The sequence below is a fragment of the Pygoscelis adeliae genome, unplaced genomic scaffold, assembly GCF_000699105.1.
Source record: "Pygoscelis adeliae isolate BGI_AS28 unplaced genomic scaffold, ASM69910v1 Scaffold139, whole genome shotgun sequence".
In the NCBI taxonomy this organism is placed as follows: Eukaryota; Metazoa; Chordata; class Aves; order Sphenisciformes; family Spheniscidae; genus Pygoscelis; species Pygoscelis adeliae.
The window spans coordinates 1,026,341-1,049,704 of record NW_008825613.1 but is presented as its reverse complement, the minus strand read 5'-3'; the positions used below and the strand labels follow the sequence as shown (position 1 = coordinate 1,049,704).

At 40.7% G+C, this 23,364-nt stretch overlaps 1 protein-coding gene across 1 annotated transcript in view; it reads left to right on the top strand.

The window, feature by feature from the left end:
- Nucleotides 1-23,364, top strand: part of LOC103924282 (cGMP-dependent protein kinase 1-like) — a 360,077-nt gene that overhangs the window by 286,040 nt on the left and 50,673 nt on the right. Inside the window, exon 5 of the mRNA XM_009332774.1 lies at nucleotides 16,918-16,981. Coding sequence (XP_009331049.1) covers nucleotides 16,918-16,981 — 64 coding nt within the window. The remainder of the gene's footprint in view (nucleotides 1-16,917; nucleotides 16,982-23,364) is intronic.

Sequence of the window (23,364 nt, the reverse complement as noted above, 5' to 3'; positions counted from 1 at the left end):
ATTGTTTGGATGGACATGCAGCATACAGGTGTGTGAAGTCTGCAGTCTTGGATGGAGACTACATCCACTGATGTACCAAACCGGTGGAAGAAGCAGATAAGACAGCAGTGGACTCTGAAGTGCCAGAAGTATTTGTAGTTGAAGAGAAACACCGTGCTGGTGCTGGTTTGAACGCTGTGGTCCATTTTTACGGGGGTGGTGTATTGTGATAATGTGAGAATAGGAAGGTTATTTGCACATGCAAATGTGAAGATGCTTTTCCAACAGGAAAACACATTGAATAGGGTAAGTTCTTGTTTTATTGTGGTATGCTTGAAGGTTAGAAAAGGCCCTGTTTATGCCATTCTCCAAGCACATCTTCATTCATCTTTCTGAGTAGAGTACATATTTTTTATCTGGCAATTGTTGTGTTTTGTATTAGCAAAATACAAGAAAGATTAAGTACAAAGCCTTTAACGTGATTAGAAATAGCTGTTCAGATGTGTATCTCATTTATTATTTGTAATTGTCTTGAGACTTTGCAGTCTGCCGTATACCCACAAATAGTAGTTTCCCTTCAGAATGGTTTAACAAGCTGAAGTATGAGGATATAGAAAGTATTGATCTAAAGATAGGCAAGTATAATTCACAGAAAATAAATTGTTACAGAAAGTAGCCATTGGCATTTACAACAGTAGTTCTTGTTCAAAAGCTTTTGTTTAGTGTGATATCCTGCCAAGTAAAATTAACTTATTTGATCACTAAATTGCCACAGATTATAGGTTTGGTAAATTGATTATTTTGTCTTCCTTGCCCCTAATTCACGGTGCCTCTCTTCATATCACAGTATGTGTGAAAATATTCTCTAAGTGATGTGAGCCAATTTTCTGATGAACTGCTCATATTACTTACGTGTACAAGGCTGGAAGTGCCTGGGGTAGGGGGATTTTGGTTGATGAGCTGACCAGAAAAAAGGAAAGGCTTTTAATGAACTACATTTTCCCCTTTATTGAATTGAAAGTGTTAAATTCATGTTGATTTGAAGAAAACAAAGAATCTGGCTCCTATTTGGGAGCTTCCAACTGAAGTGAAACTGAGAGTGAGTGTAGGAGCTTTCACCAAACCAGAAAGAAATGGAGGTCTGCTCTTTCTTCAATCTGCTTTGAACCAAAAAACATGGACTTGTATCTGATTGTTAAGATCAAGTTCTTCTCTCATTCTCAGGCTGACCTAAACCTGTTCCTCAGGATAACGTCCTAACCATGGTGGTGTCAGATACTTGGGTGGCCCATTCTCAGTCTCTGCCAGGGAAGAGACTCCAAGTGAAGATACTCTCCAAAAGAAGTGCATGTGTTCACCAATGCTTGACCTTGATCTCAGGCGACTCGCGCTTCCATGAGATGTTTTTTTCACTGGACAATTAAGGCATTTTTCCATGCCAGACAGAGCAGTTTCCCCAGGAAAGGCTGAGAACAGCCTTCTCAGCACACTTGGTGTTTCCATGGTGCAAGTATTTTCCTGAGGTCTTCCAAGTAAAACCATACGTCAAACTGCAGTAGCACGTAAGAATAGTTTTTGAATGGCCAAAACTGCATGACTCCATTTTAATAAATATTGCATTTGGAGAAGCAAATATTCTTGGCTTTCCTGAGTAATTGTTGATGAGTTTTAATTAAAATGATGGCTTGGTTTTGGTTTTGAAATTATGACATTTGTTTGTTCCGTGTACTTTGAAGATCTGGGGAGAAGGTTCCTGCTCTGAGGGTTTTCTTCCCTCTTTAGAAGGCACCAGCTGCATCTTGATGCTGATACTTAAAAGATAAATCCCCTATTAGTGTAGATTTTGGTCAGAAAATAATTACTCAGAGTGAGTAGATGAAGGTGCAGAGCAATGTCAGGCCAGGGATACAAACCACCTCCAGCAAACCTGCCTGCTGCTAGAGTGTGAACTGAAATGTTCTGCTCGGTTAAATAATTTCAAACTATTGTATTTAAATAACTCTACAAGGTATGTTAGGAATAACAAGCTATCAGCACCACAACAACATGGAGCGTAGAAAATCCTCAGTACTGAATTCCTGGAAATGTTTGCATTTGAATTAGGGCAAGCAGAGGAGGAGAACTCAACAGCCTGTGCACACTTTGTGGTGCTGCCAATGAAGGCTTCTCAGCAAGGCTCCCAAACACCATGGCGTGGAACGACTGGGGCTTGGCCCCAGTGCTGCAATAACCAAAATCAGTCAGTTCTGACGTGGGAAAAGGAGGTTGTACGTAATATTTCATGCTTATGAAAAATAAACCATATGAGCAAAAGATGGATTTTAATTTCTACTTCTAGACTCAATTTTAAGAAATCTGCCAGGAATCTTGAGAGGAGTTAATGACTCACAATGTGCTTAATTACTTGTTAATTTTACTTTGTGCTGAGCAGGCAAAAAATAAGAGTTGAGCAGACTGCCCTGAAAGGCTTATGGCTTCTTTGGCTAAGACAGATAAAAATTAAAGAGGGAAAACAAAAGCACTGTGATACAATAGTCAGTTGCTTGAGACTGGCTCAAGTCAAGACAAACAGTTGGCTTTTCTGAATGTCATTTCCATGCCCTGTCCACAGAGACACGCTAGCTTGAATCTTTTGCTGATTTGAATATAAATTCAGATGTGGAAAAAAAAATCTAAACGGAGAGATAGGAACCTAGAAGGTGCATATGGACAGCATTTTAGGAGAGAAAAGACAAATGACAGCAGCTCCATTGGCCTGGTTGCACAGAGACAGCTGTCCACAGCAAACTCAGGGATGAGTTTCAGAACCTTAAATAAGTGTTTAAGTTCTGTTCTGAGTGGGAATAGATTTAAAGTGCTAATAGTCTCCCCTTTGGCGCTATATGTTCATCGGAAAGGTAGTCACATAGATAATTTGCCTGTCTGGATAGGGTCACCTAACATCAAATGGTATATTTTGGGGGTTTTATTTCAGGGAACTAATTCTGATTTCACATAGGGTCCACATTCTTGTTAATAATGGTACAAATCACATTTTTGAAGCAAGCTAAAGTGGACTTAGTCAAGTTACTAATGGGAGCATTTTTTCTTCATTGACTTTAGAAAAGTTCAATAAATATTTGAGTGCCATTTGAGGACAGATCTATTAAATGTTTTTTATGTCCAGTCAGAGACGGGTCTCGTTTTCCTGTATCTAGTACATTTGCACATCTTAATGATCATTTTATGCATTTGTCCTCTACTTGCATGGGATGAATTTTTAATGTGCAGGCAGAAGATGACATTTTTATTGCTTTTATGAACATCAGGAATGCATTTTAAATTCAATTATATACTGTGTCTGGAAATATCACACAAGTGACTTGCCAATAAATACAACTCCTAGATTACTAAAAACTAAGGAGGACAGTAATCACCAGAGTGACTTAAACTGTGGGAATTGAGCAGCGTATTACTTGTGACTGCAAAAAATACAAGGTAATGCATATTAGGAAGAATAATTTAAACTTCATATAGACACCAATAAACCAGCATAATTATTGCTGGAAGAAGATGAAAAGAGTTTCTACAGCTCAATGAAAACAAACTCACCATGTGCCCCAGCAGTTCACAATGCAATTAGAAATATGTATTTTAAAGTGTAGAGAAAATAGAAAGGGCATTGCATGCAATGAAAATTATCTCAAAGAACATGCTTGCAGGAATTATGCTGTTGAATTGAACTATTGATGAAGACAAATCAGGCTTAGGCTAAAGTGTCCTCCGAGGGATAGTAAAAATCCTTAACTTCTTAATCATTAGAAAATTACATCTGACCTGTAGTGAGTTAGTATTCTGTTAAGCTGCTAACAAGGAGGCTAAGGAGGACCAGCTGGCCGAAGCACACTACAAATCAATAAGATGCTGATTTTAACAAGAGAACCCAAACTGCTAGATATACAAAACTTTGTATGATAACTTTCAAAGGAAATTGGAATATGTGTGTGCATGAACACACAATCCGTATACACAGGATTTTTAATGCTTTGCACTAGGGTGGAAGGATAAAAGATGTTATTCAGAAAAATCAATTTGGCTTGATATTCTAAACAACTAAAAAAAATGTAACCCCTTATCTAGAGTAGGTAAATACAGAAGAAATCAGCATTTTCTTTCAGAGCATAGAATAAGAGTAGTTCATATTTGAAGGGTGCCTGGTGTCATCTGGTCCAAACCCTCCTTCAAAACAGGATGTGAGGTTGAGCTAATCAAACCAACATAGATAAGTCTGAAAGGAGTAGATGTCCTGTCCAACACGGCCTCTACTCCACTGCAGACGTAGGGAAGGGAGATGCTCAGCATTTCCTGAATCCTCTGTTGGAGGAAACCAGGGTTGCAGTCCATGACCAGGATTTACAAGTCCAGGCTAATGGAATTTACCCTTCCAAATGGCACCAGAAATCCAGGAGCATTTGTTCCTCTGTGTTTTCAGATGACAGGTTAAACTGATGTTTCAATAAATTTCCACCCTTCATAAGCAAACTGTTCCCAGTGCTGCCTTCATGAGGTCCTGGATGTCTAAGGCATGCCTGAAAAGTGACAGTCTCCCTAAGCCACTAAGATCCATTACAACCTCCATAGACATATGCCACCGAATTTTTATTAGAGAGAGGAAAAAGCATGTCTTTATAAGAAAATTTCTAACCTTGTCTTATAGGCTCCCAAATGAAGACAGCTCTGTCCCAGGTAATTCTGTTCTAGTACTTGCCCTATTGCTAGAAACTAGGAAGTGAGATAAAAATCTCAGTTTATCTGATTTCTGATTCCACTGGTCCGTGCCTTCCTTCACATGTAAGATGATCTTCACCATCTGACCTTTATCTCATGTAGGTAATAATTACTCTGAATCCATATTGAATGACAAATTCATTATTTCAGCAAATGTTAATGGAGCTTTTTTGGAGGAGGTTATTGGGGAGGACCTGGCTACCTTGTTTTAAGTCAATGCTTCCATGCTCGCTCTGATGCTGCGGCTGTGATCTACATGCCTGTTCCAAGAATGAGTTATTGAATACTTGGACTATTAAAGGGCATTTTGTTAAGACGTTAATCACCTGAGAGGAGTAAATTGCCTCATCTGCAAACTTGAGGAATGATCATCAATAAAATAGAAATGACAGTGAACTAGAAATGAATTTATGGGAAGTGCTTTCAACACCGTTTGCTCACTTCTTTGAACTGTATTTTGATATCTGTTAGTGAGTCAGATTTTAATCTAAAGTATTTCCTTCTAAACATAATATAAGGGCATTTTTAATGAAGATGCCACGTGGCCCTGAATAAATCAACATACAGTAAATAACCACATTTGCCTTTGTCAGCCAGAGCCATAATCTTATCATGACAACCTTCTTTCTATGAAAAAAAAAGCTGACTGGCATAAATTATATTTTAGCAATAATTTTTGATAGGGTACTAGATTCACTGTTTCTTGAGGGCAGGCTGTGCTCATAGCCAGGCTCACTGGATGCTGCCATGGGCAAAAAGGGGCAGCACGGCACATCCTGGGTTACAGGGCTCAGGGCAAAGATTTCAGCACCAAAAATGATCATGCCAACTTCATACCTTTTAGATCCATCTCCCTGTCCTTTATCCATCACTGACATACCTGTGGGCTAATTTCAGGGTCAGGTTTCCATTCTGCTTGCTTCATGTCTGCAACAGAAGTCCTGAAATTGTGACCTGCCTTCCCCATGTATTATTTTTCTATCTAAATATCAACCATGTTCGCTCAGGGAGTGCCCACTAAAAATTGGCAAATACTGAAGTTTCCATATTGTCTTTGTCACTCTTTTGAAACATGGCAAGTGGAAAAGGTTTAGAGGTTCAACCACAGGCAAATGATCCTTGAATATCAATGAATGATCTCAGTCCCCTGTCAGCTCAGACGGATTGACGTAGCAGCGTGCCTGTGGAGATTCGTTCTTGGGATACAGAGGTATTTGTGTAATGTGCTGATCTTTTGTAATCTGTTGATTAGCAATTAATTAAACAAATTGATAGAAGTTAGTGAAGCTTTCATAGAATCATAGAATAGTTTCATGTTGCAGCAGAAAAAATAATGGAAAAATAGGACGCGCTGCATAGAACGAAGTTAAACATCTGTTGCCATTCAAGTGGGGACAGATCCAACATGTGTTGGATCCAACACAAAATTTCCTGAGAGTTTCCCCTCTGGCACAAGAGTGGCCATTACATGGATCAGCCAATCCACGGCCAGTCGGTCTCGCTGCTTACTACCTACCAAAACGTTTCCCCCCTTCTCCCAGCCGCTTTGTACCTGGAGTGCATTGCGGATCATGGTATGTCCACGTGGCTGGATCTGTGCTTACACTGATGCTCATCCAAACCCAAGACGCTCCAGCTGGAGGGTTATGTGGGTTGGGCACCGTGCTCCTGACAGGGACTTTGGGATGAACCTGGGCGTAGGGTTGCAGCCAGTCTTAACAGAGTTGTCTTCTAATCAAAATCTGGGAGCTGGTTTTAGGGTTGCAGCCCCTAGACGGGCTGTTCTTCGAGCAAATGCAGAGGAAGCCATAAGCAAAGATTGACAGCAGCTGAATAGAGTTGTATTGAATAAATGAAATTGTCTTCCCAGCATGTTTTTTTTTGTTTTGGTTTGGGTTTTTTGTTACCCATTATATTGCTTGCCTGTCTGTAATATTCCCAAGATTATGTTCTCTTAAACAATTGAATTTTCAAAACTTATTTCGAATCTGTCAAGCTTATTTGATTATTTCTCCAATACAATCCAAGCCACTTGAAAATCCTCCACGTTTGATACCCTTTCAGCTGCGTTCTATTTTCAGCGCAAAAAAAAAATGCTACGGAGGCTTACTGTGCATAGCAAATTTTGGACTCTCGAGATGTCAGGGTTTTACTGAGGGGAGGAGGAAATCAACAGCATCGTAAACTCAAAGATTAAATTGTTCTTTTCTTTAATTCAATAAGGGGACTGAAGCATATCCTGGAGAAAGAGAGGTGTACCAGTTACGGCTTTAGAGGCATTTTAAAGGTATTTGGTATGCTGAGCCTCCTAAAACATGTAGTATTACACATTGCAAGTAGATCCAAACTCAACTCAGGCAAAGGTCCCTGTAACATCGATAAAAAGGCATTTAGAGATAACAGAGCTCTTCTACGAAAAGACAAAGAGCAACAGCAGCAGGATTCCCAAGAGTATGACTAAAAGCCATTAGAAATAAGGAATTAAGACGAGCCGCCATCTGTTAGCCTTCAGAGCTTCGCAGAGGATAAATGTCCTGAATTACACCCCCAAATCAATAACGCATGTGTCGTCCTTTCCGCTGCAACTGGCAAATGAGCACACTGCCGAGAGAATGACTTTGCTTAAAATAGGAAGGGATTTGCTGGCTGTGTATTTTTTCCTCAGGCAAATCTTGAAGTCAGTGTTCCTCTTGTGTCTCCAATGGAGTAGTAATTATTCAGTGCTGCCCCGGGGCTGTGCACGTTAGAAATTAGGAGGAAGGGGTTTTTGCCCATCAATGTGTTGGGTTAGAATCACTGAATTAGGCTGGTTAGGATGTCCTAGATGTCTTGCAGTACTTGCTGGTGTTATCTGGGGTTTGCACCAACACTGCTTGTCTGTGGGAAGGTCTCAAATGCCTCTATCAAGCACCCTGAGATGAATTTACATGGGGCCACTCTCATAATTTCATGCAAACATGGTTGTCCTAGGTTTCCACCATGAAGAGGAACAACCTGTTCTGGACTCTGGTGCCTTTTTTGTAGCTTATTTCTCTGCAGAGGAGGTAACTAAGTCAATATCTGGAAGACTGTTCTCTGTGATGATCTACTGATCAAGAGTGCTTTTGTTTGGACTTGGCACTCAGTAAATCATCTCAGATGCATTGATCCAGAGTGAGGAGCTCAACATCATTGCCCTGAAGCCAGTTCTGCTGCTTTTCGCTGCATCTGGCAATTGATGATGCTGCCAACCACAGGGTCACCCCTGCCAACTCACTATGTAGGAATGTGGGCAGGATTTCTATATTTTGTAATCTTATGTTATTCATTTGCTATAGTGCAAAAAGTCTTCTGACTCTTCTTGTAGTAATTAACAATTACAAAAAGAAGATATTTAGATCTTCTAATACTTGCTTTGTGAATCGTGTAAATTCAGTCAACATCTGTGTCAGGGAGTAATTTTTGTTTGAAAGTTCCATGTTAGGGACCCAACTCTCAGGTCCCTTTGGTTTGGTGGGCGCTGAAAGAAGTTGCCTGGGAGAACGTGAAATGCTTGTGATTCAGATAACCTTAAAAACATTTACAGCTTATTTTTCTTTTGTATATATGTAATTATGAAGACAGAAAACTGTGGTAATCTTTTTAATACGTTCATTTAATGGTGACAGTTAAAAGGAAGGAGGTGGGAAGCAGCGTTACAACAGCAGTGAACATTGCAAAACAGGGTCCATGCTTTGGAAATAGCGTTGTCGGTGTCTTCGTGAAAAAGATATTATTATGACAATTTGCTGTCAAGTGCAGCAGACATCTGTTAGAGACAAAATGCCTGGCTTCAATTGGTTTTGAAGATGTTGTAAATACCCAATTTGGAGGAATGGGACAAAACGGACTGTGCATGCAAACATGACTTGTCACTACTTTAAAGTCTACCGTGTCTTCAAAATATTGATCAGTGTTTAAGGACCTCTTTTGAGACACAGCATGAGAGTCAGTCACAAAAGCCTTTCATTTTCTAGGCACGGTATTAGCATCTTGTGTGAGATAATGTTTTTTGTTTGACTTTGTTGCCATGCCACAGTGATGCATTTGTAGTTTCAGTCAAGATGCAGAAGCAGAAATCAGGCTTGGTGCACCCACTCTGGGCTTCTCCATGAAGGCTGAAGAGTGAGGGTTAATTTCCCATGAAATCTCCCAGAGAAAGGGAAAAAAAAATGCTGGAGAGAAACTCCTTGACAGTAAACTGTTATGAAGAGGTAATAATTGCATTGCAAGCCAAGGACAATGTAATTTTGGCTGTATTGCAAATGCAGGATCATAGAAACAAAACACACAGGGGGGTACAGGGGTGTGAGGCTTCTTGCAACAGCTATTATCTTTAATTACCTATATAATAATGTTGGAAAAGACAGGTGAGTTGGAAGGTACAGAAGCTTTCCTTCAGGACTATAAATATAATTTGATTTGCAAATATGAAGAAATACCAACTGCTACAGCAGAAAAAATCCCATAACGTACTCAAACGGTAATAGCAGGTATAAGTTTCCTCCATAGGCTGGCACAAGAGCAGCACTGCTGGGCAGTGTGAATCCTCTGTCTTGAGATGAGAAACCAAAACTGTTCTGGCTTAAAGTTTAGTGGTGTTTCCAAAGTAGTTGCTGCTGTTGAGCATTTGTAGCTCTTTGGGAGCAATCGTCCTTTTCAAGATGAATAATCTTGAGTGAATGCATGTAAAATGGGTCAAGGCGTTTACATACCTGCTAATATCTCTCCTTCCCTCTCATCATGACAGCAACAATTTATTTTTTTTTTAAATTGTACAATCTCCCCAGTGACTGCAAAATGAGATGCAGTAGGAGGGCTGCCTCTGATAATGAACCCCTGTCAGGGAAAGACAGGGATTGACAGAAGCAAGGGAAAATAATATTCCAGAGTACCTGAGCAGCCTATTGAACATAAACAGAGCCTGGGCCAAAATAAGGTGTGCAACCGCATCCTTTTGCAATCATTTTGCATGCCCCATGTGCGTTCCTCGCAGGGAAATCAGAGTTTTTGCCTCGTGATGTCAGCAGACCACTTCATCCATTAGCATCGTTATTATCCTTTCATCATGAGAGGAAAAAAATGCAACGCTTCGCACTTGCTTTACTTTAGTCTTTTGCTCATAAGGAAGAAGATCAGTTCATTTGCATTCTGCATCTCTCCCATTTTCATATGTATAGCAGCTCTTAGTATATAACCAGATGTCTGGGAGAAAAAATTTACTACAAACTTCTTTCAGGAGTTTATTTACCAGAATAAGGTCTGTGTTATGAGTGGCAGAGCTTTAAAACTGTAGCTATAACACTTTTGCCCTCTCCGAGATTAACAATTGCAAATGATTTTAATGCTTTTGTAGCTTTAGCACAGCAGACAAGTCATCTGCAGCACCTGCTGAGCAAGTCTATTCTCTTTTCCCAAGATTTGCATTGTATGAGCTGCTTTCAAGGCCAGACATAAGGGTAATTAACGTGAGCGTGAGTGACTGTTGCTCTCCATCTCCCTTCCTCCTATTCCTCTAATATTCTTTAAGCTAAGCAAAACTTGCAGGAAATGGCTTCAGGAAAACTAGCCTTGCTTTAACCAATTACATTTGTAATAGGGTAAGGATTGAGTTGCTGGAGAACTAAATACACCTTTTCTGAACTTATTTTCTGCCACTTCTATTGTGGTGAGTACTACATATGAAAAAATCTGAACAATTTATCCTCCAAATAATACCTATTAATCTGACAGAAAAGAGGAATTTATTTTGATACAACAGTTTGCAATACAAAATGAATATACAACTCTCTCACTCCACACGCTTGCCTCTCTTGCACGCTGGCTCTTGCACAGAGGCATCCAGCAGCTGTGTTGGCTTCAGGCACGACTTTGCAGTTGTTCTCACTCTTCAAAAGAGACTCCCCATCCTACCAGCTCCGCAAAAATCTTTGCATTTTCTCCCCAGCAAGCTGATACACGGTCCAGTCACTGGATGATCTCAGCTCTCTGGCATTGCTGGGCACTTCCGACACCAGATAATCCCCATGGCATCTCCAAGCACCCTGGGAGATGGTTTTGCTGATGATCTGAAACTCAGTGTGCAACTTGCTTACCAGGATGGAAATGCATTTTTAAAGTACTGGAATGAAATGCCACATATGGGACCATGTAAAACATAGAGGCAGGTCTTGCTTTGTGCTTCTGCTCTCTGCCTTCCTGGCTTGAGTTAGGGTTTATTCCATAATTAGCATTTTTTTTGCTCTGTATGGCTGTATTAACATACATGACAGGGACAGGATCTGTCCCTAAGATATAAGTGTGGCGTAGGAGCAATAGAGATTTTTTATTTTTTCCTTCTGAAACTATCTTCTGCAAGATCCCACTTCAACTGACACCAACCAGATCTCAGGAGAGACATCAACATGGGAAGGGTGGGACTACGTGAGTTTCTCTGCTGCAACATGTCCCAGTTTAAGAAGGCAAAGAGAAGACAACAATAAAGACTGCACAGTAAATTTTTGTAAACTTTCATGAATAAGGCTGCAAAGACCTTTTTTTTAAGGCCATGATCCTGATGGAGCCAGCAGTCCCTACCTGACACTGCTTGATGGCCAGTGGGCAGCTGCCTGTACATAGCATTTCCAGCTTGAGTTGTTCAAAACATCATTTTTTGTGAGTATCCTAAATCAAGCCTCAGCTTCTGCTAGGTAAGATTTAGCCTCGGTTCTTTCACAGCAGAGAGACAGTGCTGTAGGGGCATCCCAAATGTGGTAAAGCAAGGATGAAAACGTTAGCATTTTTCAACCGTCATTCCAGTCGGGTGCAGAAAAAAGTGTTTCAGGGAATGCAGACAGACTTCATTTCCTTTTACTGATCTGTTTTGATTTTTAAACTATGCTTACCCATCTGGCCCAAGGCAGAGAACAGTGACAACAACTGCATTTGTAACAGTGCAGTTTCGAGAGTTAACCCACAAGGACCGTCTGCCGCCGACTGCGAAGCCGGATGAACACTTTCAATGAATGCCCTTCAAAGGTTTGGGAAACGCATCTTGAAATGCATTTAGAAAGTGAATAGCTGCTTTTGTGTTGGGCTGAGGGCAGAAGACAGCCAAGGACCCTGCACAGTTTTCATGTGTGTCGGAAGATAAGTGTCCTGTTGGAGTGCTGGTATCTGGGCCACCGAGTATATTTTAGGGTAAAATCAACCCCCTGGGTTACAGCCAGGATTATTTGGAAGCCCTTGCTGGTTTAGTACAGGAGTAATCCCATGGGATGAATCAAAAGGATGAATCAAAGCATTGCTAATGGGGGATGTTGCTTCTACCTAAAAGTCAAGAGCAGATAACCAGGGATGGAAACCTGAACTTTCACGCCTCCTTCCACCACCTTCAGGTTGGCCACGTCTTTGCTTTTGTATTGGGACAGAGATTCAACGTGGACATTTTGGCACAGCTGTTTTCCCCTATTTTGGCAGCCTCTGTTCAGCATGTTGAGCTCTCTGTGAAAACGTGTCGCTTTCAGAGCCAACCGGAATAGCTGCTCTGCCATTCCTGCAGACAGCAAGCAATTCCCAATGGTGCCCTCACCAGCTATATCGCCTACAAAACATTCTGTAGCTGAATAGTGTAGAATATAGCCATCAAAAAGTCACCTCTCCTTGCCAGCGTGAGCAGCTCCTCCACCAGTGCAGCTACTTCTCCTTTTCATGAGAAGAAACTCTCTCAAAGGAGAGTCTAACGAGGCTTGGGGCAGGGAGACTGGAGAAGGTCAGAGGTTGCTCCTCATCCTCTTACCCCTGGTGGTAGTCATATATCTTTTGTGATAAAGCATTGTGCTGTTTGTGGATTGATTAAAAAAAATAATCAGTTTTATTGGCATTTGCTGTTAAAACTCAATTTCCTTAAGTTATGGATCTGGTTTGCCTTGTTGTGTGCTACACACCTTTGTAGGGTGGCCTGGAGGCATCTCTTCATGTGGACCTTGGACTGTACTTCTGCAAAGGGGGCGTATAAAATAGACATAAATAGTTTGGTCGAAATACTTTTTAACACCCGTATCACCATAAATAACTTTGAAGAGCAGGGGGAGGCTGCAGGTGAGTAGACTGGCAGTTGTGAAAGCATCTCTATTCCATATCCAGCTTTATTCCATAACCTTATCACACAGGGGTGGGGTTTTTTTTTTAATAATCAGTGTTAGAGGTGTTAGGTGGTGTAGTGCTGATCACCGTTTCAGTGGGGGAAATTGTAGCAGAGCTGGAGCCTTTTCTGCAATTAAGTGCTTAACCAGTTTCTCTCAAAATATGTTTAAAGGATTAGGCAGCAGAGAAAGCCCTGGTCATCTTCTCTCTGGCCCAGGAGTGATTAAGGCATTCACCCAGGATGAACAAGATGGGGTTCCCACCTTAGCATGGGTATGTTGGAGTGCAGATCTTTCCCTTTCAGGGCAACTTCTCAATACTATAGTCAGTTCAGGTAGAGAAATTTCCCCTTGTTATATGGAATAAGAAGCAGCTGGAGAGAGTCCACAGGAGGACTGGGTAACCAGACTTGTAGGAAACACAGCTTACTAGGAAAGGCTGAGCAAGTTGCTGGTGCTTAGTCTACTAGACATAGTTCCTAGGCAAAGTGGGGGATGGTTATGGAGAGAAGTGTGATGAAGTCCTTCAGGTGTGCTGCAGGTAGGAGAGAGTAATGAGTTTTAAACTTTGCTGAGAGACTTTGACGTTAGATATCAGAATACTTTTTTTTCTACCTGTAGCAACTGTTACTATCTAGAGTAGATGACATGGATTTTTTAAAATCTTCATTATTGATGGGTTTTAAGAAGCAGTTGGAGAAGAACTCGTCAGAGAAAGTCTGGGTTTACTTGATCCTGCTTTGTTAGGGACAGAGCAAGTAATTTCTTGATGAGATTAAGCTGTATTTGCTGGGATTTCTTCTATCATAAATAACGAATACATCCAAACTCAACTGCTAAATGTTCTCTCGTGTATTTTCAGACTTCTTCACAAATTTCACAAAGCTGTGGAAGATGAAATATTTTTCTTAACTGTTGCTGTGCTGCAACATCTTCAAAGATTTCCTTTGAGTCTTCTGCTCCTGTTTGTCTTCCTAGCATATGTTTTCCCACTTGCAGCAATCTGCTGCTCAGCTGTTTTCCTCTTAAGCTCTCCCTTTAGAGCTGAGGCTCCATTTTCCTTTGAGTGCAGGTACCCACATGGAAATAATCTCCAAAACATTGATCTTTTTATGCAAATCTTTAAATAATACAGGCAGATTTGGGGGGAAAGCAAGAATCTATTTTACGAATCTGTTTAATGTTGTCATGGAGAGAGTGGGGCTCTATTTTTATTGACCTGGAGAATCAAGCCAAGCATTCAATGCCCTCTTATGCACTTGAGCATGTTTTCAAATCTTGTTCTGCTATCAGTGTTATCATCAGCTCTGTTGGCCTGAATTTGTGACATATTTTAACAGGTCAATAAATGTTTTCTCTCTGCTATTTTATAAAAGCATTTGTTGAGTACAGGTTTTTTGGTACTAAAGTGATGGGCAGTCTTGTAAAACCTCTTCTCATGAGACTCAAATATAATTTGGCTGTATTGTTGTTTCTAGCTGTTTAGAATGATACTGGCCCATCATAAACCACCATAAATTATTAATATATATGTATTATTTGTATTTGTATACACACATATTAATTGTGTAATTCTGTGATGTCATGTAATTGGAGTTTGTTTTATCAACAAGTTGATTTTCCCATTATCTGCTCTATTGCTGTGTTAAAGTTGTAAGCATTTATCTTAGGAAATTTTCTTTCTTTACTTAATATCCTAAGTTTTCAATAGTAAGATTTAGGATTTGTTCAGACCTCATATGCTATTTCTCTGTTTCTCCTGTACTTGGTCTATAATAAATGTCTTCTGCTACCCTCCCTTGGATTGCACAGACATAATTATCTGTAAAAAATATGCTGTGATGCATTCTCCCCCAATTTGGGAGTGTAATGGTGCAACCACAGTAAAATTTGTCCAGATGTCTGGGAGTATTATCTTCTCCCACCAGTTTATTCCTCATTTGGGAATGCTAGAGTTGGTATAATGAACTTTGATTTTATACTTAGGCCTAGTCATCATATAATTCCTTTCAAGCTGTTTCTGTTTGCTCTTGTTACATTGTGGACCCATGTGTTTTCGGTGAAAAAGAGTGCTTCCTAAGGAAAAAACAAAAGATGTTACTGAGAGCATGAATAATCATTTTTCTGCACTTAGTTGGCCAGTTCTGTCTTGTTACCAATTAACAAATTCAGCTGAAGTTCTGGGTTTTTTTTAAAACAAATAATGAAGGCTTCCAAACTTTCTAATTCCACTGCAGCATAGCGTATGTTTAAGCTAATAAAAGCAAATTCTGCTTTAACTGTGCTCACATATTAAGTTCACCAGGCACTTCATGCTTGGCCCCAGACAAAATACTGGGGTTTGCTATCAAACCCTCTGTAAGGTCTTCAGACCTCCCTTTGCTTTTTTGGGTGGGTTTTCTCTGGGTGCAGAAGCAGCCACCAAATTGTGCATCCAGAAAGTGTTTAGGGCTCATGAAACATAGGTGGGATGATTACCCAAAAGGCACATGCCAGGACTTGCTCTCCAGAGTTCAGGATTGCAAAAAATGTATGGGTTTGGTTTGGGTTTTTTAGCTCCCCAAAATGTGGAGAATAACTTTTATGCCTTTGTGTGATCCAAAGTAAAAAGTGAAACCCTGTGTGAAAGGAAAAACATGATTTGTTTTGGGTTATATTTACCTCTCAGCAGGGAACTCCTCCCAACGGCCCCCTCCCTCCTTGCTTTGCACCTGATCATCAATGTTCCTGAAATCAGAGCAACGCGTTGGGGAACTCAATTTAATATTAGGAGCATAGGACTATGCTTACACCATGTAATGGACCGTGATAAAGCTACTCTTGAGTGAACTGTTCTTGGAAATAGCCTTGGTAGAGCTGTATCAGCTCAGTGCTAGGCTTGGGCTAATATTTCATGTAGATGCATTGCTAATTAGTCTGCTGATGACAAGTGTTTTTAATTAAAGCAGGTACAGTGCTGCTTTCCTGCCTCTGGAATGTATGTTGTGTCTATGTGTTTTGTTTAGCATCGCTTGGGAATATTGATGAACATCAAGTTTTTATGGAAAACAGAGAATGAGACACCAAGGTATTGCAGAATCACAGATTGACTGAGGTTGGGAGGGACCTCTGGAGGCCATCTGGTCCAACCCCACTGTTTAAGTAGGGCCACCTAGAGGTGGTTGCCCAGGACCATGTCCAGATGGCTTTTGAATATCTCTGAGGAGGGAAACTCCAAAACCTTGCTGGGCAGCCTATAAGGTAGTGAAGATACAGGTCAGGGTTACTTGCAGCTTTGGAGACCCAACTTCATATCCCTCATCCTGATTCAGACTGAATTAAATCTCAGTCCTGTGGACCCTGGGCGAGTGGGCTCTTTATTGCTTCATTGCCCTCTCACCTCAACCAGCAGGTCCAGCCTGGCCTGGGAGACCGTTGCAGAGGGCAATGCTACCAAACAAGAGGAAAAGTTGCCTTTTTGGCAAAAGAAAACAAACACACTTGGATGTAAAATTCCTGATGAAGTCTTCAATAATTCTAACAGTCCTTCAATGCTGTTTTGTTGCTGACCCTGTACCCTTCGTGGCTTTGTGCTCTGCATTTGTTATGCCTGCTTGTGGTTTCAGTCAATCTTTTATCTGTTGCTGGTTAGAGCTGATCTTTTCTCCCCCTCTTTTTTTTTTTTTTTAATTATTTCTTTCTGGTGGGATGGAAGCAGACCAGGAAAAAAAATTGCAGTGTCATACATGTGACTGAGCAGGCTTGTGGTGCAGATTAATTTCAGTAAATCCTCAACTGATTCTTAGTTGATTACCAGCTTTATGAGTGGTTCTCCAGATGTTTACTGCAAGTGGTCTCTCATCATCACAAAATCCATCCTGGCTGCTAGAAGATCAGATTTCCATTATATATGCCGCTTTTCTGGTGAACGCTTGCCCTCTGCCCCAGATGATGAGGGCAAAATAACTCTGGAAGATAGATGAGAGAAATGCAGCTAGATTTATGACCTGTATAGAGGGATCCATTAATTGAGGTTTCTCTTGTATTGCAGTGTTCCCACATTCCAGAGCCTTCCTGAGGAGATACTTAGTAAGCTTGCAGATGTCCTTGAAGAGGTAAGTGCTTTTAATTTTGAGAGCTAACGAGTTCAGAGTTTGCGAGCCTTCTGGTGTCAATATCCAAGCTCTTTTTTCTGAAAGAACAGCTTCACTGTTTTGCTCCCAGTTACAGCTGACTGTTCCAGCACATCGAGACAGCGAGAGGAGCTGTGTGAAAAATGAATCCAGTTTTGAACAGAGCTTACATATTTTAAATTGGATTTCTATCCAATTGGGGAGCAAAACAATCGTTTCCTGCGGTGTGAAGGGAAACCACCTCTCTTGCCCCTGTTTCAGTGGTGGTGAAGGGGGGATGTGAAAATACTACCTCCTTTCAAATTTGATGGGACGCTTATGTTAGACAGCAGTATCATGCCTTAAAGGAAGTGTCATGGAAAGCTGCTCCTGTAAGAGTTGCAGAAGAGAGGGGCGATGTAATAATGTTGAGATATTTGATGGTCCAGATGGAGTTGTGCTTTGCCTACCTGGCTATAACTAGTATCTCATTAGCGTCAGGCTTTTAATGAGTCTTTATTTTAAAAAAACAAAACCCACAGATGAACAACAACAACAACAAAAAAAACCCAACAACAAACACAACCCCCCCCAACCAACCAAAAAAAAAAAAACCCGCACCCTACCCCAAAAAACAACCCCACCCCCCCAAAACAAGCCAAAAACCCCAACCTTGCCCTATAAGTGAACATGTAAAATGGGTGTAAAATATTTGAGTTGCATTGCAGGCAGTTTGTCTACATAGTTTATTCACATAGCACTCTGTTCTGGGCCTGCAGAATTGCATGTGATAAAATATTACAGAAACTGTTAATAAAACCTTTCAAAATGTAGCCATGTATGATTTAACTGCAGGAAATCTGTGTACAACAGTATTTTATGTCATTCCTTGTTGGTTTTTCCTCATACATGCCTTGCCATCATGAGCAACCCTAATAACTCTGTTTATAGAAAAATGTTCATGTGTACCACCTCTGCCATTGATTTTAAGAAACAGCGCTGCTGACATTTAAGTTGATTCCCCCCCGCCCCCCAGAGCATTGATAGGACATTGTTAATTCTTTGCCTTTTCATTTAGTATACAGATAAATTTTGTAATCCAAACAAATCAGTTGTTTGTCATACAGAATAATTGTATATTCATAGATAAGCTTTATTTCCTTTACTGTTGGAGAAGTGTTCAGATTTAGAGAGAAAAGGCATATTAACTCGATAGGCAAATTTAATTCATAGCATATCTCAAAACTGCATGCCTAATCAGAAACAGATAGTTTAATTTGCTTGGATCACATAACCAGCATTAAACTCCTTATCAAGAGTTAAGAAAAAGAATAAAGTCAATAAAACTTTTCCAGGGACACTTAAAGTTTCATGGCAGGGGAAAAAAAATCATAACAAACATCAATGAAGAAATGAGGGATGAAAGCAGCATTTGTAGGGATAACTCTGTACCCTTAGGGTGGATGCTATGGCAAAAGGGGTTGGTTGTCCAAGTCGGTACTGGGATATGGCTCCCGGTTTCCTACTTTGAATCACCCTTGTTATTCCCTCTGGATTTGTCTTTGATTTAACATACCATGTTTTACATAAACTAAAAAAAATCAGTCTACTATGATATTATGTGTTTTGTATTTAGCAGTATCCAATGTATTGAAACTAAGCGTCATATTATCCTCTCTGTTGCTGTAACAAGGATTGGATAAAAGTGACTGGTTGGCACAGTTTGAGGTAGGGGGAAAAAATTGCTTTCTTAATGTCAAGATTTCATGCAGTTTTTCTTTCGATACAGTGCTGTGAATAATGCAACACTTCTGTCCTACATTCTTTAGCTAACAGTTTTTAGAAATTATTTAAAATCCAGAAGTAAGAAAAAAAAGCTGGTTTAATTGCCCGTTACCCAAATCAAACTTGGAAATGGCATTATAAAGACAGTGGGGAAGAAAAAAGGTCAGTGTTTGATACAATTTCATTTCTAGAATTGGTAGAAATAGTCCAACAAGTTTCTTGGATAACTGGAGAATTAACAAAACCCAGCGGAATTTCCTTTTGACTTGCAGTGGCTTCTGACTTGTGCAAGATCACTCCCATCAATGAAATTGCTCATAATTCATATGCTTGGGAGTAGAAACAAGTCTATTGAGTTCAGTTTTAGCGCATTCAAACCCAAGCTACTGATATGCTGTGTTTTTGCTAAGAAATCTTCTCCCAGGAATTAGCTTTCTAGGGCCATAATTTACCCTGCTTCCAGGCCCTTGTTCTGGAGATGAAGCTTTCTCCAGCTGTAGATCATTGCAGTTGACACCAATCTCAAAGCAGCTTTAGGTTGCACCTCTAGCCGCAGCCCCTAGAGTTAGGAATCACTGCTAGACCCTGGCACAGCTTTTCCCAGCACCTAAACCTGACCCTTCTGTCTTCTTCCATTACATTTTTTAAATTATATTAATATTTCTCAACATTACATATTAACAAGCATCAGTGTAATGTATAGCTGACTTTATTAACATATCTCAAACCGTTAGGTAACGACTGCAGTGATTTTCACCACGGTGGGAAGCTGAGCATCCCTTCCAGCACAGAGGTTGATTTAGTTTGGTTGTAATGCCATCTCTGCGTTGTTTATCCTCATGCTTGCCAAACATAATGTGTGAGACAACAAGTAGTATGTTTCTGCACCTCGAGACTTCATTCTTGTTTTACTTGGGTTTTGGTAGCTTGGTGTCTTAAGGAGATGAGGCTTATGTCTGCCAGTAGGACAGTCCTCTCAAATCATTTGCAATTGCTTGCCCAAAACTCATTTGATGCAAAGTTCCTGAGACATTCATCCAAATTACGGGGTAGGATGGGAAGAAAGATTTAAATTAGTGGATGTTGAGTCAAAATAAATGCAGGGGTTTGTGGTCAGCTCAGCCTCTGCTTCACATAAACTAAGCTATTGGCAGGGAGTAGCTGTTTGGGAGAGGTGGGGAAGCAAGGGTTAACGGTGCTTATGGTGTGCAAGGCATGAAGGACCCAAATTCATCAGTTACTCTGTACAGAGAAAAAATTTTAATCTTTTTTTTTTTTTTTGTAGGGTGGTGCATATCATCCCATGTTTGCTGTGTGTCTGGGATGCGAGAGGCAGCACATAGCACTAGAGCCTAGAAGTTTGATAATGACATTTTTAATACTGTCCCCAATGTTTTCCTAATTTTTCTTCCTTAGTGTCTGCTTTTTCATATTTTTCTTCAGTTGAAAAAGCCCTTCTTGACTTCCCTCTGACACTTCAGGCATTATGCCCTGAGCTTCTCCTTCCTAAAAAAAACTGTTGCCCAATACCTCTGACCTCTGGTGTGCATGCTCACAGCTCCATTGCTTAACAGTATTGAACCAGTGGCAAAATAGTTTCACTGTGCCATATTTTGGTAAACAAAATCAACGTGTTTATGTTTAAATATTGGAGGATTAATGTAGTTGGAAAAGATCATAGAATTGTTTAGGTTGGAAAAGACCTTTAAGATCATCAAGTCCAACCATTAACCTATCACTGCCAAGTCCACCACTGAACCATGTCCCTAAGCACCAAGTCTACACGTCTTTTAAATACCTTCAGGGATGGTGACTCCACCACTTCCCTGGGCAGCCTGTTCCAATGCTTGACAACCCTTTCAGTGAAGAAATTTTTCCTAATATCCAATCTAAACCTCTTCTGGAGCAACTTGAGGCCATTTCCTCTTGTCCTATTGCTTGTTACCTGGGAGAAGAGACCAACGCCCACTTGACTACAACCTCCTTTCAGGTAGTTGTAGAGAGTGATAAGGTCTCCCCTCAGCCTCCTTTTCTCCAGGCTAAACAACCCCAGTTCCCTCAGCCGCTCCTCATAAGACCTGTTCTCTAGACCCTTCACCAGCTTCGTTGCCCTTCTTTGCACGTGCTCCAGCACCTCAATGTCTTGCTTGTAGTGAGGGGCCCAAAACTGAACACGGGATGCTGCTTAAACATAGCTGTATGCCTTACACCCATCCGAGTGCTGTGTATCTCAGATTAAATACCTGTATTGGTATTTATTGTATAAATATCTTTGCTCTGGATGAACACATCTCCTTTGGAAAACAGTAAAAGTGTCTTCTTGCACATTATTTTTATTCATGAAATGTTTGAATAATTTCAGTTTCCTTGGGTGAAAGAGGGGAATTTGTTTGCAAATTGAAAGACTTGCTGTAGATGATTAGAATCATAGAATCATAGAATCATTAAGGTTGGAAGAGACCTCCAAGATCATCGAGTCCAACCATCAACCCAACACCACCATGCCCACTAAACCATGTCCCTAAGCGCCTCATCTTCCTCCTGCTTGCCGCCCATGCTGCGTGCATTGGTGTAGATGCACTTGAGCTGGGCTATCGATTTCACCCCCGGCATCGGCACGCCACCCCTCGGCTCATCTCTAGCAAGCCCGGTTTTGTCCCCTTCCCCCTTCGAACCTAGCCATTAATAGCCAAGTTTAAAAGTCATTTTTTTATAAACCTGAAAAACTTTGTGAAAATGCAAAAGCTTGACCTTTCTTTCTGCACTTTTGAAGGCTTTGAAACAATTTATGGTTGTCTTTTCTGATTACTGACTTTCTGATTTTCTTAGAGTTAAAAAAAAAAAGTCTTTTTTTCCGTCAGACACCCTTAATATTTATCAGTTATATATTACAAAAATAAATTAATTTTTGGTAGTAAACAGTTCTTTTCTAAGAATATATAGCCTTAGCATTATGACACTTCTTTATAAAGTGGGCATTTTATAACAGAAAGGAATAAAGTATTAATTTATTTTTATTTAGGAAACTAAAATGCATCGAAACACCCGCAGAATAACTTAAGAGCAACTGAGGTGCCGTCCACATATGACTGCTACTGCCAACATTTAGGGTCCTGTCCACTCTTCCAGCCCCAAAACTGGAAGGTAGCGCAGGGATATAGCTGCCCTGATGGGAAATCTGAGAGGAGAGGGAAGAGCATCTTCCCCAGCTTCAGGTCTCTGAGAGTTTTTACGTCTTTTTTTTTTTTTTTTCTCTTCTCCTTTTTCCTCATGGGAATATAAGGACTCTCAGGTATTGTCAAAAGCCCTGTGGGTCACAGCACTGTTAATATCACATGGACAACGTGCGTCTGGTGCTTCACCCAGTGGTTATCTGGCAGGTACTAATGTTGCCAGTATTTTTAATCTTTATGGATTAACTCCATTCGTTAAATGAAATTAAATCCTTAAGGGAGGAGGATGGTGAGTCTGTAAGAAGTGGATCAAATTGCCAGGAACTACACTGCAGGTGAGAGAATAAAAAAGGGGAATTTATGGTCATAGAGGAGAAAAACCAAACAAAAATCCCAAAATGCCCAACCTCTAGTATAATTTCTCAAGATGTGACTCCTCACGGTAAATGTATAGGTGCTTTGTCTGCCTATAGCATGACAAGGTGCCTATAGGACACGTGTTTGCCCACTGTTAAGCACCTTTGCTTTGTCTTTGCAGTTAGAAGGGGGGAAAATCAGACGAGTGGCACGTGGCTGATGGAGCAAGGGTGGCATTTTCCCCCACTGTGCTCACAGTCGAAGTTCATAGCCTTTTGGCTGTGTATATGAGAATAAGTAGGTGTGCTGGTTTTGGCTGGGATGGAGTTAATTTTCTTCATATTAGCTAGTATGGGGCTATGTTTTGGATTTCTGCTGGAAACTGTGTCAATACTACAGGGATGTTTTCGTTATTGCTGAGCAGTGCTTACACAGAGTCAAGGCCTTTTCTGCTTCTCACAATGCCCCACCAGCGAGTAGGCTGGGGGTGCACAAGAAGTTGGGAGGGGACACAGCCGGGACAGCTGACCCCAACTGACCCAAAGGGATATTCCATACTATATGATGTCATGCTCAGCATATAAACCTGAGGGAAGAAGAAGGAAGTGGGGGATGTTCGGAGTGATGGCATTTGTCTTCCCAAGTAACCGTTACGCATGATGGAGCCCTGCTGTCCTGGAGATGGCTGAACACATGCCTGCCGATGGGGAGTAGTGAATGAATGCCTTGTTTTGCTTGTGTGCATGGCTTTTGCTTTACTTATTAAACTGTCTTTATCTCTGTCCTGGTTTCAGCAGGGATAGAGTTAATTTCCTTCCTAGTAGCTGGTACAGTGCTGTGTTTTGGATTTAGTATGAGAATAATGTTGATAACACACCAATGTTTTAGTTGTTGCTAGGTAGTGCTTATGCTAGTCAAGGACTTTTCAGCTTCCCATGCTCTACCAATTGAGAAAGCTGGAGGTGCACAAGAAGCTGGGAGGGGGCACAGCCAGGACAGCTGACCCCAACTGGCCAAAGGGATATTCCATACCATGTGACGTCATGCTCAGTACATAAATTGGGGGAAAGC